Source organism: Podarcis raffonei, chromosome 16, assembly GCF_027172205.1.
Source record: "Podarcis raffonei isolate rPodRaf1 chromosome 16, rPodRaf1.pri, whole genome shotgun sequence".
Classification (NCBI taxonomy): Eukaryota; Metazoa; Chordata; class Lepidosauria; order Squamata; family Lacertidae; genus Podarcis; species Podarcis raffonei.
Window position 1 is genome coordinate 24,243,484 of NC_070617.1, and position 13,290 is coordinate 24,256,773.

Below are 13,290 nucleotides of genomic sequence, written 5' to 3' on the forward strand. Positions count from 1 at the left end.
ATCCCAGTTGCTGGAAACCAGAGGAGAGGAGAGTTGCTCTTGTGCTCGGATCCTGCTTGAATGTTTCCCACAGGCATCTGGTTGGCCACCGTGAAAACGTTTTGCTACTGGCGCAGGTCCAATTGCGTTGAGGTTTCTGGGCGCCAAGTTGGCAACCACAGACCTTAGTTCACAGTTCACAGGTCTTTTCCATTTCCACTGTGTGTGTTTCTCCTCCTTGCATTCTGAGACAAGTGAATTCTTCTAAGAGCAAGCTACAGCCAAGCAATTTAGTTGAGATCATAGAATCGTAGCATCGGAAGGGGTCTGTAACCTAGATATAAGGTGCACCTAGCTTATGTATCTTGAGTTTCCAGCACTGAGTGTTAGTTCACGTGTTTTGGGGGGAAAGGTTACTGTAATTGGCAAAATGTGCGACTGAATTGTTAAATATATTAAGTTGATGACGTACATGATTCATTTTTTATATATATTTTCCAACCTTGGAAGAAGAAAAAAATGAGCCTAGACGTTCCGTTGTGGCGACCACAACCTCAGTTTAAGGTACCACTTGGCAAATTGCTTACACATCTGAGTTTCTTACACCGAAAGTTGATTCTCGACCACTGAGCCATAGCTCTAACCCAATTGCGTCTGCATGAGCAGATTTCTACAGATGATGTTGGTGGGTGTCTGCACTCTGTCTGCAGCTGGCGAGGCAGTTTCTTCAGTTGTTGGCAAACTGTTTAATTGCTGGGACCTTAATTAGTTTACCCTGAGATGTCCGTCTTCTCCTCAGCTCCAAAAAAGAAGCATGGTTTGAGCTCCTTCTGCTTCTCAATTCAGTCCATAAATGGATTTTTGAAATAGAAGCATCAGAGATGCGCGCGCGCGCGCGCACACACACACACACACACACACACACGCCTTACTCATTTGGATAATGTGCTAATTCTACCAGTGTGTGTATTCCGGAAAGCAAAAAGGCATAAGTGACTGCCTTGCAGCTGATGATATTTCCAGATGGGTCCTTGATCCTGAAGAAAAAAAAACTACCTGCCTCTGGTCTGAATGCTGTGACATTTCGGACACATGTTCCATGCACCCTCCAGCCCAGCCTGCCCTATGCTAATAAAGGCTAAAGCCACACAAGCTTGCAGCAGCTGGTGCTGTTAGCTGAGCTTCCATAAGTAAAGGATGGAGAACCTTTCTCAGTCTGAGGGCCGCATTCCTTTCTGGACAGGTTTCCGAGGGCCGCATGCCAGTAATTGGCAGGGTCAGAAGCAAAGGTTGGTGGAGCAATGGATGGAAATTCCACTTTTCTACAGTGGTCTTATTTCAACACACACACCTCTCTCTATCCTCCATCCCAGCGTTTTGATTGCTTGCGACCAAGTAAAGATGCCTTTGCCTAGTAATAATAATAATAATAATAATAATAATAATAATAATAATAATTTATTATTTATACCCCGCCCATCTGGCTGAGTTTCCCCAGCCACTCTAGGCGGCTTCCAATCAAGTGTTAAAAACAATACAGCATTAAATATTAAAAACTTCCCTAAACAGGGCTGCCTTCGGATGTCTTTTAAAAAGAAGATAGTTGCTTATTTCCTTCACATCCTTCACAACGCCCCGTTCACAGGGCGGGCGCTACTACCGAGAAAGCCCTCTGCCTGGTTCCCTGTAACCTCACTTCTCGCAGTGACGGAACCACCAGGAGGCCCTCGGCTCTGGACCTCAGTGTCCGGGCTGAACGACGGGGGTGGAGACGCTCCTTCAGGTATACAGGACCGAGGCCGTTTAGGGCTTTAAAAGTCAGCACCAACACTTTGAATTGTGCTCAGAAATGTACTGGGAGCCAATGCAGATCTCTCAGGACCGGTGTTATGTGGTCCCGGCGGCCACATCTCCACCATCTGGGGATCATTGGATCTGGACTGTTTTCACACACTTATACCCCATCCTGTAGAATTCTATCAGTCATATTTTATCCGCACAATCAGAATGAATTTCTGGATCCAGATTGCTTTTTCTGAGCAGCCTGAGCAGGAGCAGTCACTATTAAGAAAAAGAGGTCGGAATAGGCCAATAGATATGTCGACTGTCCCTGGATCAAATGACTTTTCTTCTTTAAGTTCTCCAAGCTCTTGACCTAGCTCAAGGTTGTCTTCTGAATTAGCCAGATGTTTAACTGATAATCAATCACAGTCTGGCCATCTTTTGAACAATAAGACTTTGGATCCACCTTGCCCCCAGGTGGAAACTAGACATTCCATTTTGGTGACTGCAGCCTTGGTTGAAGGACCCATTTGGCGCCTAACTTATTTATATGAGTTTCTAACACTGCTGCAAGCAAGAAACTTTTCCAAAGTTCAAGGATATATTCCAGCCAGGCAAAAGCACCCAGGGAGGGTGCAAAGCAGGGATGTGGCCCTTGGGAGTCCCGAGGGCCGAATAACAGGAATTGGAGGCCACATTTTGGAGGCCCTGGGTTGATGTTTTTCACCCCTGCGTTGGCACTTAAAGATGTTATTGTCCACATTTCCTGATTCCCTTTTGGGGTTCTGCTGTGTTATTTCGCTGTTGTTTAATCCAGGACTTTTCAGCTTGTTTCTGCAACCCTTGAGCGAAACGAGAACCAGTAGTCCCTTCTGGAACAATAAGCTGAACATCAGTCTAACTAAGCCGGTTCTGCCTTGAAAGAACTTGAATGGGTATTTCCCGACTAGGGGAGGAATTCAGCATCACGCTCTTCCGATCATTTCATCAGTGGAAGCATTTCTGCTGGCCAGATGGAACAATCCTCCTCCTTGCCTCCATGAGTGCTGTTCTGGGGGTTCCCCTGGCTCTCCAGAGAGGATTTGGGGGTGCCCTGTTGCACCAGCTGGAGCTTTCGCGTTGACATCTGCTTGCCTACTGGGCTGGTTGAATCCGGGCCTTGCAGTTTTAAAAGTTAGGCCGGGCATTGGAGACAGGTGGAATCACAGAAACATAGCGCTGGGAGGGACCACGAGGGTCGTGCAGCCCAACCCCCCTTGCAAAGCAGGAATCTTTTTGCCCAACGTGGGGCTCAAACCCACAACCCCGAGAGTAACAGCCTCATGCTCTACCAACTGAGCTATCCTTTCTTCTGGTGGATACAGGGGGGCTGCCATTACCAAGGGGCTGCAGTACTCCTTAGTGCAGTTGACCCCGACTTGAAGCCAGCTCCTCTTGGATCAGAGCTTGAAAGCAAGCCACGCCCCAAAGGAAGAAAACAGGCCGCATGACAACGTGTCAGGTGATGGACAGGTGGGGCCCACTGGAGGTGGGGGAACCCAGGATCTAGCCTGCTGAGTGGAAGAGATTCCCTGCCCTGTCTTAGAGAATGAAGCTGGCGACAGCTACCAGCCACTGTGGCTGTGCTTTCATGGTCAGAGGCAATGCTTCTGAGTACCAGTTGCTGGAAACTGCAGGAGGGGAGAGGGCTCTTGTGCTCGGATCCTGCTAATGGGCTTTCCATTGGGGCATTTGGTTGGCCACTGTGAGAGCAGGATGCTGGACTAGATGGGCCACTGAAGGAGGTGCTGGTTCCTCTGGCCTGATTCAGTCTACAATGTAGATGTTGACAGTAGTCCGTTGTCCTAAACACAATTATTTAGAAGTAAGTTCCCTTGAAAACCAATGGGGCTTCCTTTTCCAAGCCATGAATTTCTGGGTTTACAGTTGCTGGAGAGAAGGAATAAAATAAAATAAAATCTCTGCACAGAGGGAAATCGTTCAGGAGAAAATCAGTGTGTTCTCTGGGCTGTGACTTTTCCGAACCTAAGGACAGTCAGAGATTTGGCGCCTTGTGCAAACAGAGGTCTTGCTTCACTTCTCGCTGCACAAACCATCGCTCTGTTTTCGTTGCAGTCCGGCCGGTAACCATGGAAACCATTTTGTCTTCCCCTCCCTCCTTTTCCCTCTTTTGCCGTTCCCCTCTACAGATGACTCTGGTGATGAGGAGCCAGCCTCGCAGTCTGACAAGAGCGAACTGCACGGCACTCTGAAAAGCCTCTCGAGTAAGCTGGAGGATCTCAGCACTTGCAACGACCTCATCGCCAAGCATGGGGCAGCTCTCCAGAGGTCCCTGAGTGAGCTGGAGAACCTCAAGCTGCCCGCCGAGAGCGGGGAGAAGATCAAGGCGGTCAACGAGAGAGCCACCCTCTTCAGGATCACCTCCAATGCTATGATAAATGTAAGTGGAGCACAGGTCCTGGCTGTAGTGGCTGGTGGCAGGTGCGCAACGTCTCTCCTACCTAACACAGGATTTCTGCAAGGCAGGCAGTGGTAGCAGTAGGCAGGTAAGTGTCATAGGAACCTGCAAGGATGGACATGCTCACAAGACGCCTTCTGCAGCCTGGACGTGTAAATTTTAATTCTCTTCCACTTCGAGCTCTCAGAAGATCTCAGCCTTGAATATGAAACGCCAGGATTCCAATCCCCGATTTGCCGTGTTTCTCATTTGAGTAGTCTAGGTTTACCTGTGAAAAGTGAAGCCTTGAGCACATCTTGAGTTGTCTCTTCTATCGAAGTCCCTGCTAGTGTTTGATACAGTTCAAGGTCAGGTGTATTGCTGTGGTTTGCTGTTTGCAAGACTAGGTTGTGAGGGTCTGGTTTAATATTAGTATGGCTTTATTTTTATTTTTTTAATCTGTTTCGTTTCTGTGTGCTGCCCTGGGATCCTGTGGACGAAGGGTGGAATGAATAAATCAAAAAAGGTGTCCACACAATCTATAGTAATAGCTGAAAGAGCATATGAGATACGCTGGCAAATTGCACTGTTTGTTAAAAGTACCAGAAGACTGGTGAATTTTTGACTTTGTGGTGCTAAATTTTCTAAGGGCTCTTAAGCTAAATGTTGTTTATTTGAGAATGTCAGTTCCTTCCTTGGTCTTCCTTGCCTGTTGCTACCAGTTAGACATGCCTAAGAGGACTGGGCCCTGGCTGACGTAGGGGTTGTTGCTGGGGGACAACGTTTATTACAGAATAAGATTTAGTGTCTTTGCCGTTACTTGGATTGTGTTTCTGTACTTCTGTTACTAGGCCTTCGTATCAGTTATTAGCGGATTGTTTAACCTTACTGTATTTTTTATTCATATGAAAAATCTGCTTGGGCTATTGATATTTGTATGGCTTTCTTTGCTAACTTGCTAGCCGTCGCAAAAAAATTTTTTTCTTGAAATGCTGCTGTAGTTCGTTACGTAAACTTTCCTGGCAATGTTGTGAGCAGCTTTGAACTTGGTTTAACCATGAGACAGAGGAGGGGAAATGAACCGCTGAGGATACCAATTTGCTGGAGACTTCAAATTGCAGGTTCAAGCTGGGATACCAACATCCCATACCTCAATCTTCCTGGTTCTGATCTGGAAGGGGCCATCATGTACCACTGCCAGCTGTAAAAAAAAAAACAACCCACCAAGATCTGTTGTGGGGCAACTAATTGCCATGGGAATTGCTAGGGCAGCGGTAACCAACATGGTGCCCTCCAACCCCAGCAAGCATGGCCAGTTGTCAGGAATGATGGGACTTGTAGTCCAATGCATCTGGAGAGGCCACCACATGGACTGCACTAGGGCAGGCATCCCCAAACTCGGCCCTCCAGATGTTTTGGAACTACAGTTCCGATCCTCCCTAGCTAACAGGACCAGTGGTCAGGGATGATGGGAATTGTAGTCCCAAAACATCTGGAGGGCCAAGTTTGGGGGTGCCTGCATTAGGTGTCTCTGCACCAGTCTCCCCACCACCACTTTCTCCCCTGCGGTGGTGGAGAGTCGAATCTTGCTGACGCTTGGACCTGATCATTTCTTACGTGGGTTTGCTGACTCACAGCAACATTGGGAATTGCTTTATGCAGAGTCATTGGTCCATCTAGCTCATTGTCGCCCGAGTTGACTCTCTAGGGCAGTGGTTCTCAACCTGTGGGTCCCCAGGTGTTGTTGGACTACAACTCCCATCATCCCTGAGCTCTGGCCTTGCTAGCTAGGGGAGATGGGAGTTGTAGTTCAACAACATCTGGGGACCCACAGGTTGAGAAAGGCTGCTCTAGGATTTCAGATAGGGGTTTCTCCCAGCCCTTACCTGGAGATGCTTGGGGATTGCACCTGTGACCTTCTGCATGCAAGGCAGATGCTTTGCCACTGAGCTTTGACCCCCACCTCTTCATTGGAGGCTGTGGAAAAAGTCAGACCGATGGTCCATCTAGCTCAGTATTGTCTATATTGATTGGAAGTGGCTCTCCAGGGTTTCAGACAAGGGACTTGCCCTACCTGGAGATGCCACAATCTGTGACCTGCATGCAAAGCAGAGGCCCCGGCACTGAGATACAGCCCTCCTTTTGCCTTGTGCTTGTCTCTAACCTCCTTCGCCCTACTGTTCTCCTTGCCTTCTTATTCCTATCCATGCCTCAATGCTTTCCTCGCAAATCAGAACCGATTCAGCCGGCCTTTTTTTGCTTCCAATTAGCAGAATTGGTACTGGGGCTCTGAAGGGCTGGAGTTCAGCTGAAATGTCAATACTTTCTTATTCTGCTCACACCCCAGTTTTAAAAAAAGAAAGAGGAACAAAGAGTTTTCTTCCTCCGAAAGGCATGTCAGAGATGTGAGTGGGCTGGCTTGGTCTATTTGGGATGGGCTAGTTTTGCTTCGATCAACTTGGGAGACCATGCCCACGTTCAGAGGCTGGCGCTGCAAGGGAGAAGAGGCTTCTTAACTCTAAAACAGACTTGCTGTGAGTGGGGTTGTGTGTGTGAGAAGGGGGAGGGAGATGTGCGTCTCTGTGTGTTTCATTAATGCAAAGTCCTCTGTGCTTTATTCCCGCCCTGCGTTCGTGATCCAATTATGCAAATACCACAAAGAAGAGATTTGAAAAATCGGAAGTAAAAAGGGTCATGCATCCTGAGATAAATCAGCTGTAATTTCTGGATCAAGTCTGTAACCGAGAGCAGAATTTGGATCGCTTTATTCCACCCCCACCGAAAACGATGGCCAGGGCAGCTCAGCTTTGTACATGGACTTCATTTGTGAGGCATGTAGCAAACTTCTAATGCCAGGCTGGGCAGATTTCATGTTTACAGGATCAACTCTGTTGGTTGTTTTTTATTTTTTTAAAAAACCCCCACTACTAACCAAAGGCTAGTGCAAAATAGATATACTTAGAATTAAATTCTTTCTAAACCCAGGAATATTCCCAAAACAGAGAGCTATAAAAAAACCACAATCCACTTCTGTTTACTCCAAACTTTCTTCATTTCAGCAGAATAAAAATCAGGGTGGGGGAGTCATTTTTGTCACTGCTATTGTTAAACATTTCGGAGTCAGCAGTCTTTGCCGAAGCTACTGCAAATCATTCAGAGATCTGCCTGCAGGTCCAGACCTGTCTTCTTTCCCTCCTGATGACTTAATTAGGATAATCTTGATTAGAAAACGCAAATGTAGTTAGGCCGTTGGCAGATGTGTATGCTGCAGCAATCTTGTAAAAAACAATGTGTTGCGATGTCTGTCCACTAATCCATCACAGCGGTAGCGAAGTAGCTCATGTTAATTGGTTAGCTGTGTAAAAGTCTTGATGCTTCTCTGAGCATCAAACACCCAAAGCGCTGTGGTAGATTTAAAATAAAAACAAAACCCTACCTGGTTTTCAGAAATTGGAATATATAAAGCCTCTCTTCTCACCTGCCTTTCCACGTCTCTCTACCTATCAGCCATGTCCAGTTATTCCAGTTTCCCGAAGCTACTGATTTTGTAACGGAATTCTTTCCAGAAGAATCAGCGTTGTTCCCTTTCGGAGTGACGTACTCAGTGTTTTTTGCCACCTGCTTCATCCTGAGAAAGGGCCTATTCTCTCACAGATGTCAACGCATAAAATCCTGGCATATTTATTTTATTCCTTTATTTCTAATATCTTTATGCTCCCTACCAGGGTGACACTCCCCCCCCCCCCGGAATGTGGCTCAACATAACATGATTAAAAATGCAATATTATTCTTTTTATTTATTCATTTATGTACTGCCAACTCATATAAGATAAATCTATCTATCTCAATGTGGCGTACAGAATCTCAATTAAAACCAAAACGGCATAAAGACAAAGCACAATAAATTGAAGACGTAGAAAAATGGGTCATCTTACAAGAAGGTTATAAAAACAAATAAATCATTTTCAGCAGGCTCTCTGAGAGGCTTGCATACAACCAAACTTATGACAAAAAGATGGTGCAGTTTAAAACTGTAATCTAACACACATTACAGAACAGCATAACAGATTGATAAAACAGTGACAGCACCCATTTTAACAATGAAGACACATTTTTAAATGTCAAGGGTCAAAGAGCAGCTGTGAAGCACTATACTGTCTGGAGTTTTATACCTTTTCACTGTAAAGTTTGCTCTAGAGTGGATCTACACACAGGAATAAGCCGCTATAAATAAGTCAGAAATTAAATCGTTAAAAAAAATGCCATGGAAAATCAGTTAGAATTTTTTTTGCTCTCTGCCGCCATCTGGTGCTGGATGTTTATAATACATGCATAATGATTTTTCTTGTGAGGTTTTTCTTCCCCATACTCCTTTCCAGTTTTCAGTTGCAGCTTCTCAAAACTTTGGTTGCACAGAGATTGCCATGATGTTTATATAAAATAGACTCATTTAACGTTGGAGCAACATTAATGGGGGAGGGGGGAGGGAGGCAGCGCAACTCTTGGCCAGTGCAGAGGTTCCCTACTTCTAGAGCACGAAGCAAAAGTGCACCTGTATACCCTCCTTTTTTAAAAGCAAAAAAGCAGCCTGGTCTGGGAATGCTGCGATCTTGCGGAATTGCCTTATTAAATACAGGGGTTCCTCATTGGCAATGGGGGAAAGTGCGCTCTACATGCCCGTGTTCTTTATTTTTGAGGCTTTTTTGCACTATACCTTGTAAACTACCTTTCCACCCTTAAGAGAAAAAGAAGAAGAAGAGTTTGGATTTGATATCCCTGAAGGAGTCTCAAAGCAGCTAACATTCTCATTTCCCTTCCTCCCCCACAACAAACACCCTGTGAGGTGAGTGGGGCTGAGAGACTTCAGAGAAGTGTGACTGGCCCAAGGTCACCCAGCAGCTGCATGTGGAGGAGCGGGGAATCGAACCCGGTTCACCAGATTACAAGTCCACTGCTCTGAACCACTACACCACACTGGCTCAGAGCCTTTCCTCACCCCCTTTCAGCCCCATAGTCTTTATTCACAGTCCCATCAACCTCCCCGGGGGTCATCACCAGCCGCTTTGGGAAACCCTGGTCTAAATTAAGCAGAAGAAGTTAAGCGCTACTGGACCGAGCCCAAGAGCTGCAGAGGAGAAGCAGGAGCTGCCGAGATGGAAATAAGTGGCAATCTGGTGCAGAGGTGGCGTGGGAAGTGTTTGCCAATACGGAGGAACCGATGTAAAGGGTAAATTACACAGAGGATTCCAAGGAGCCCAGAAAAATCCCTTTGGGTGGCTTCGTAGGCAGAAGGCATGCGGAGACGTCGCTGGATCATGGCAGATGAAGCCAGCTTGGAAGTTTGTTGCGAAGGCTTATCAAAAGTACTGTGGGTGGCACTGGAAATAGATTTTGGAATGGAGCGAATTACCGTATTTTTTGCCCTATAGGACGCACTTTTTCCCCTCCAAAAATGAAGGGGAAATGTGTGTGCGTCCTATGGGGCGAATGCAGCACGTCATCCAGCTGTCCCCGGACCTGGTTTGGAGGCTGGCGGCGGGGAGAAGCATGCTTCTCCCTGCCGCCAGGCCCAAAAGCTGGGGGACAGCGGGGAGGCGCAGCGCGCCCAGGCTTAGCTTCGTGCAGCTCTCCGCAAGCCGTGGGAGCCCGGCGCTGGGCTCTCACGGCTTGCGGAGAGCTGCCTGTTCTGGGGGCTGGGGTCGGGGGAAGCTCGGGCTTCCCCCGCCCCAGCCCCACGCCTGGGAGGGGAATAATTCCCCCCCTTTATTCCCCCCCCCCAAAATTAGGTGCATCCTATGGGCCGGTGCGTCCTATAGGGCGAAAAATATGGTACTCTGCTGCTGCAGACAGCAGCAGCATGGGCAGGAGGGTTGTGGATTGTGCATGTCCTGGGGGGGGGCAGTTTCTGTGCCTCCCTCACACACACACACACACACACACACACACCAGAAGGGTTTGCTTTTGTGTTACGTTGACTGGGTTTCATAGCTCTTGTGCGTGTGGAGATGAATTCACAGGTAAAAAATTGTACCAGCAAAGTAGGGTTTTCTGGAAAATATTGAATGGGAAATCCCCCCCCCCCACCAATTCTCTTTGTTGCAGTGAGGGAACCTTTTGGCAGTTCCCTGCCTGTGAGAAGTGAACCAGGCAGAGGGCCTTCTCGGTGGTGGCGCCCGCCCTGTGGAACACCCTCCCATCATATGTCAAGGAAATAAACAACTATATGGCTTTTACAAGACATCTGAAGGCAGCCCTGTTTAGGGAAGTTTTAGATGTTTGATGTTTTATCATGTTTTTAATATTCTGTTGGGAACCACCCAGAGTGGCTGGGAAGGCCCAGCCAGATGGGCGGGGTATAAATAATAAATTGTTGTTGTTGTTTGTTTGTTGCCCTCACTGGAACCCTCACATCACTAGTAACCTGTCTTTGGGAGCAATCTGCATAGGGTACTTTTCATTGGAAAAACATTCTGAAGTGTGTGGTATTTGGAGACATTTCCTGCTTTTGGTATTGCTGCTGATACTGACATGTAGCCATTGATAGCCTCACTCTGCTTGAATTTGCCCGACTCACTTTTTTTAAAGCAGGCCAAGCTGGTGGCCGTCACTACATCTTATGGTGGCAAATACTACAGTCTTGACAATGTGCTTTGTGAAGATATACAGTTATACCTCGGGTTACGGACACTTCAGGTTGTGTGTTTTCAGGTTGTGCACCGCGCCAAACCCGGAAGTACTGGAACGGTTTACTTCCGGGTTTCGGCCCATGCGTAGAAGCGCTAAATCGCACTTTGCTCATGTGCAGAAGTGCTGAAGCACGACTCGTGTGTGCGCAGACGTGGAGCTGTGGGTTGTGAATGCTGCAAGTTGCAAATGTGCCTCCTGCATGGATCACGTTCTCAACCCGAGTGTCCACTGTACTTAATTTTGCCTTTCCCGAACCTACACGATTCCGTTTCATCAAATAACCCCGAATATTGAATTGAATAATATGAGAGGAGGGAATTATCTTCCAATCCACCTCCTCTGCAGCATGCAAAATTCTTCACTCCTATACAGTGCTCCCCCCCCCCCAAGAAAAAGAGGTACAGGTACTCATCATGAAGTTGTTACAGTAAGTGTCACACTTTTTAGCAATAACCAAAAAGAGAGAGAGAGGCACTGGTACTGCGTACACTTGAGTACCCCCTGAAAAACAAGTGCCGCAGAGTCCTTTTTATTCCCCTGCTTTTCTAAACTAGAAAAAGTGCCCCATATGCCTACCCAAGTCCTGATTCTTGTACAGCCCTGTACATCTTGGGACCAAGATACCTCAAAGATCGCCTCACCCCATATATAGCCGACCAATTACTGTGCTTTGCTGGTGAGCGTCTCCTGCAGATCCCGGACTTAGCTACATTAGTAAAGAAAAAGTGTTCAAAAAGCGTTATAACACTTTGACACCAGATGGCCCTGCAGAGTTCCGTCTTTCTCCAATGTAATTTCCCATTATGAGGTTTGCAACACGTTTTCCAGAAACGGTTTTTTAAAAAATGTGTGTCTAGATCCAGCCACCGTCTTATTGGGAGGTCCATTCCGCACAATTCAGGAATCAGGCTTTTAGTGTTGTGGCACCTGCCCCTTGGAATTCCTTCCCCTTAAATATTAGACCGGCACCATCTCAGTTGCCTTTTCGGAGCCTACCGAAGACCTTCCTCTTCCAGTAAGCCTCTCCAGTCGCGAGCTTTCCCAAAGTACATCTATATTGGATGTCAGGGAACTGCCATCAGCTCAGAGGTGAGAGATGGAAGGGCAGTTGTGTTATAGGGAGCCTCCGAAAATCTTGCGAAGCAGTTCCTCTTCGGGGAGGAGGAAAGCCCCACCTCCAGTGGAGAAGAGGTGCAGGGACCAGGGGATGCTAGGGAGAGCCTCAACACCAAGCCTGAGCAAACCGGAGAGGCGGGAAGTACGCCTATGCCAGCGCCCATTCTGCGCAGTAGGCTTTGGCGTAGGGAGGGGCGGAAAAGGCTGGGGGTGACGTGACTTTTATGCTGGGGGAGGTACAAAGACCGGCCACTCCCAGATTCTGTTAGCGATTGAGCCAGACATGAACTTACGACGCTCTTCACTGTAAATAGTTTGCACTAGTGTGGTGTAGTGGTTAAGAGCAGTAGATTCGTAATCTGGTGAACCGGGTTCACTTCCAAACTCTTCTTCTTCTTCTTCTTCTTCTTCTTCTTCTTCACCAAGAATAAAGCCTGGAAAAGACAGTCTTGCCTGTTTACTCTTGAGCAACCGCACTAGCATCTGACGTTGAAGAAGAAGAGTTTGGATTTGATATCCTGCTTTATCACTACCTGAAGGAGTCTCAAAGTGGCTAACATTCTCCTTTCCCTTCCTCCCCCACAACAAACACTCTGTGAGGTGAGTGGGGCTGAGAGACTTCAGAGAAGTGTGAGTAGCCCAAGGTCACCCAACAGCTGCATGTGGAGGAGCGGAGACGCAAATCCGGTTCACCAGATTACTAGTCTTAACCACTACACCACACTGGCTCATTGGAATTGTTTTAACGACATTTTTACTGTTTTATCCCTTGTTGCTTGCTGCCCTGGGCACCTTTAGGAAGGAAGGACAGGATAAAAATAAAGTAAGGGTGGACGTTACAGCCGTCCCTCGTTGTTTCATCCCTTTGACCATTTTGGTTGCCCTTTTCTGCCTCTTTCCCAGCTCTACAATATCCTTGAGGTGACCAGAACTGTACGCTGTGTTCCATCCCTCATTTTGTGATACTTCTGTTAACGTGCACTAAAAATAGCAGGGCTTGCTTTCCTCTCCTCTCCGGTAGCATCAGCTTATTGGTTTTTTAAGGCACAGGGAAGGTTTTAGCTGTGCAACCTTCTCCTATTTCTACTTGCCTGTGTAATGGCCGAAAAATGAGGCTGGTAGTAAGTGAAAAAGGTTCTGTGTGTGCAGTGATCCCAACTGAGAACTGCAATGCAAGACAAGACAAGACAAGACTCTCCCCATTTCCAGGTTTGCTTCTGTTCCATAAATGTTTTAAGAACCAGCTTTCGTCAGATTTCCTGAAGCTGATGCTGGCAGGGAATCCGATA

The 13,290-nt window shown here is 47.1% G+C and overlaps 1 protein-coding gene across 5 annotated transcripts in view; it reads left to right on the forward strand.

The window, feature by feature from the left end:
* Positions 1 to 13,290, forward strand: part of OSBP2 (oxysterol binding protein 2) — a 172,328-nt gene that overhangs the window by 91,565 nt on the left and 67,473 nt on the right. For all 5 annotated transcript variants that reach the window (XM_053369437.1, XM_053369438.1, XM_053369440.1 and 2 more), the window contains one exon: positions 3,951 to 4,201. In XM_053369437.1, the coding sequence (XP_053225412.1) occupies positions 3,951 to 4,201 (251 nt within the window). The remainder of the gene's footprint in view (positions 1 to 3,950; positions 4,202 to 13,290) is intronic.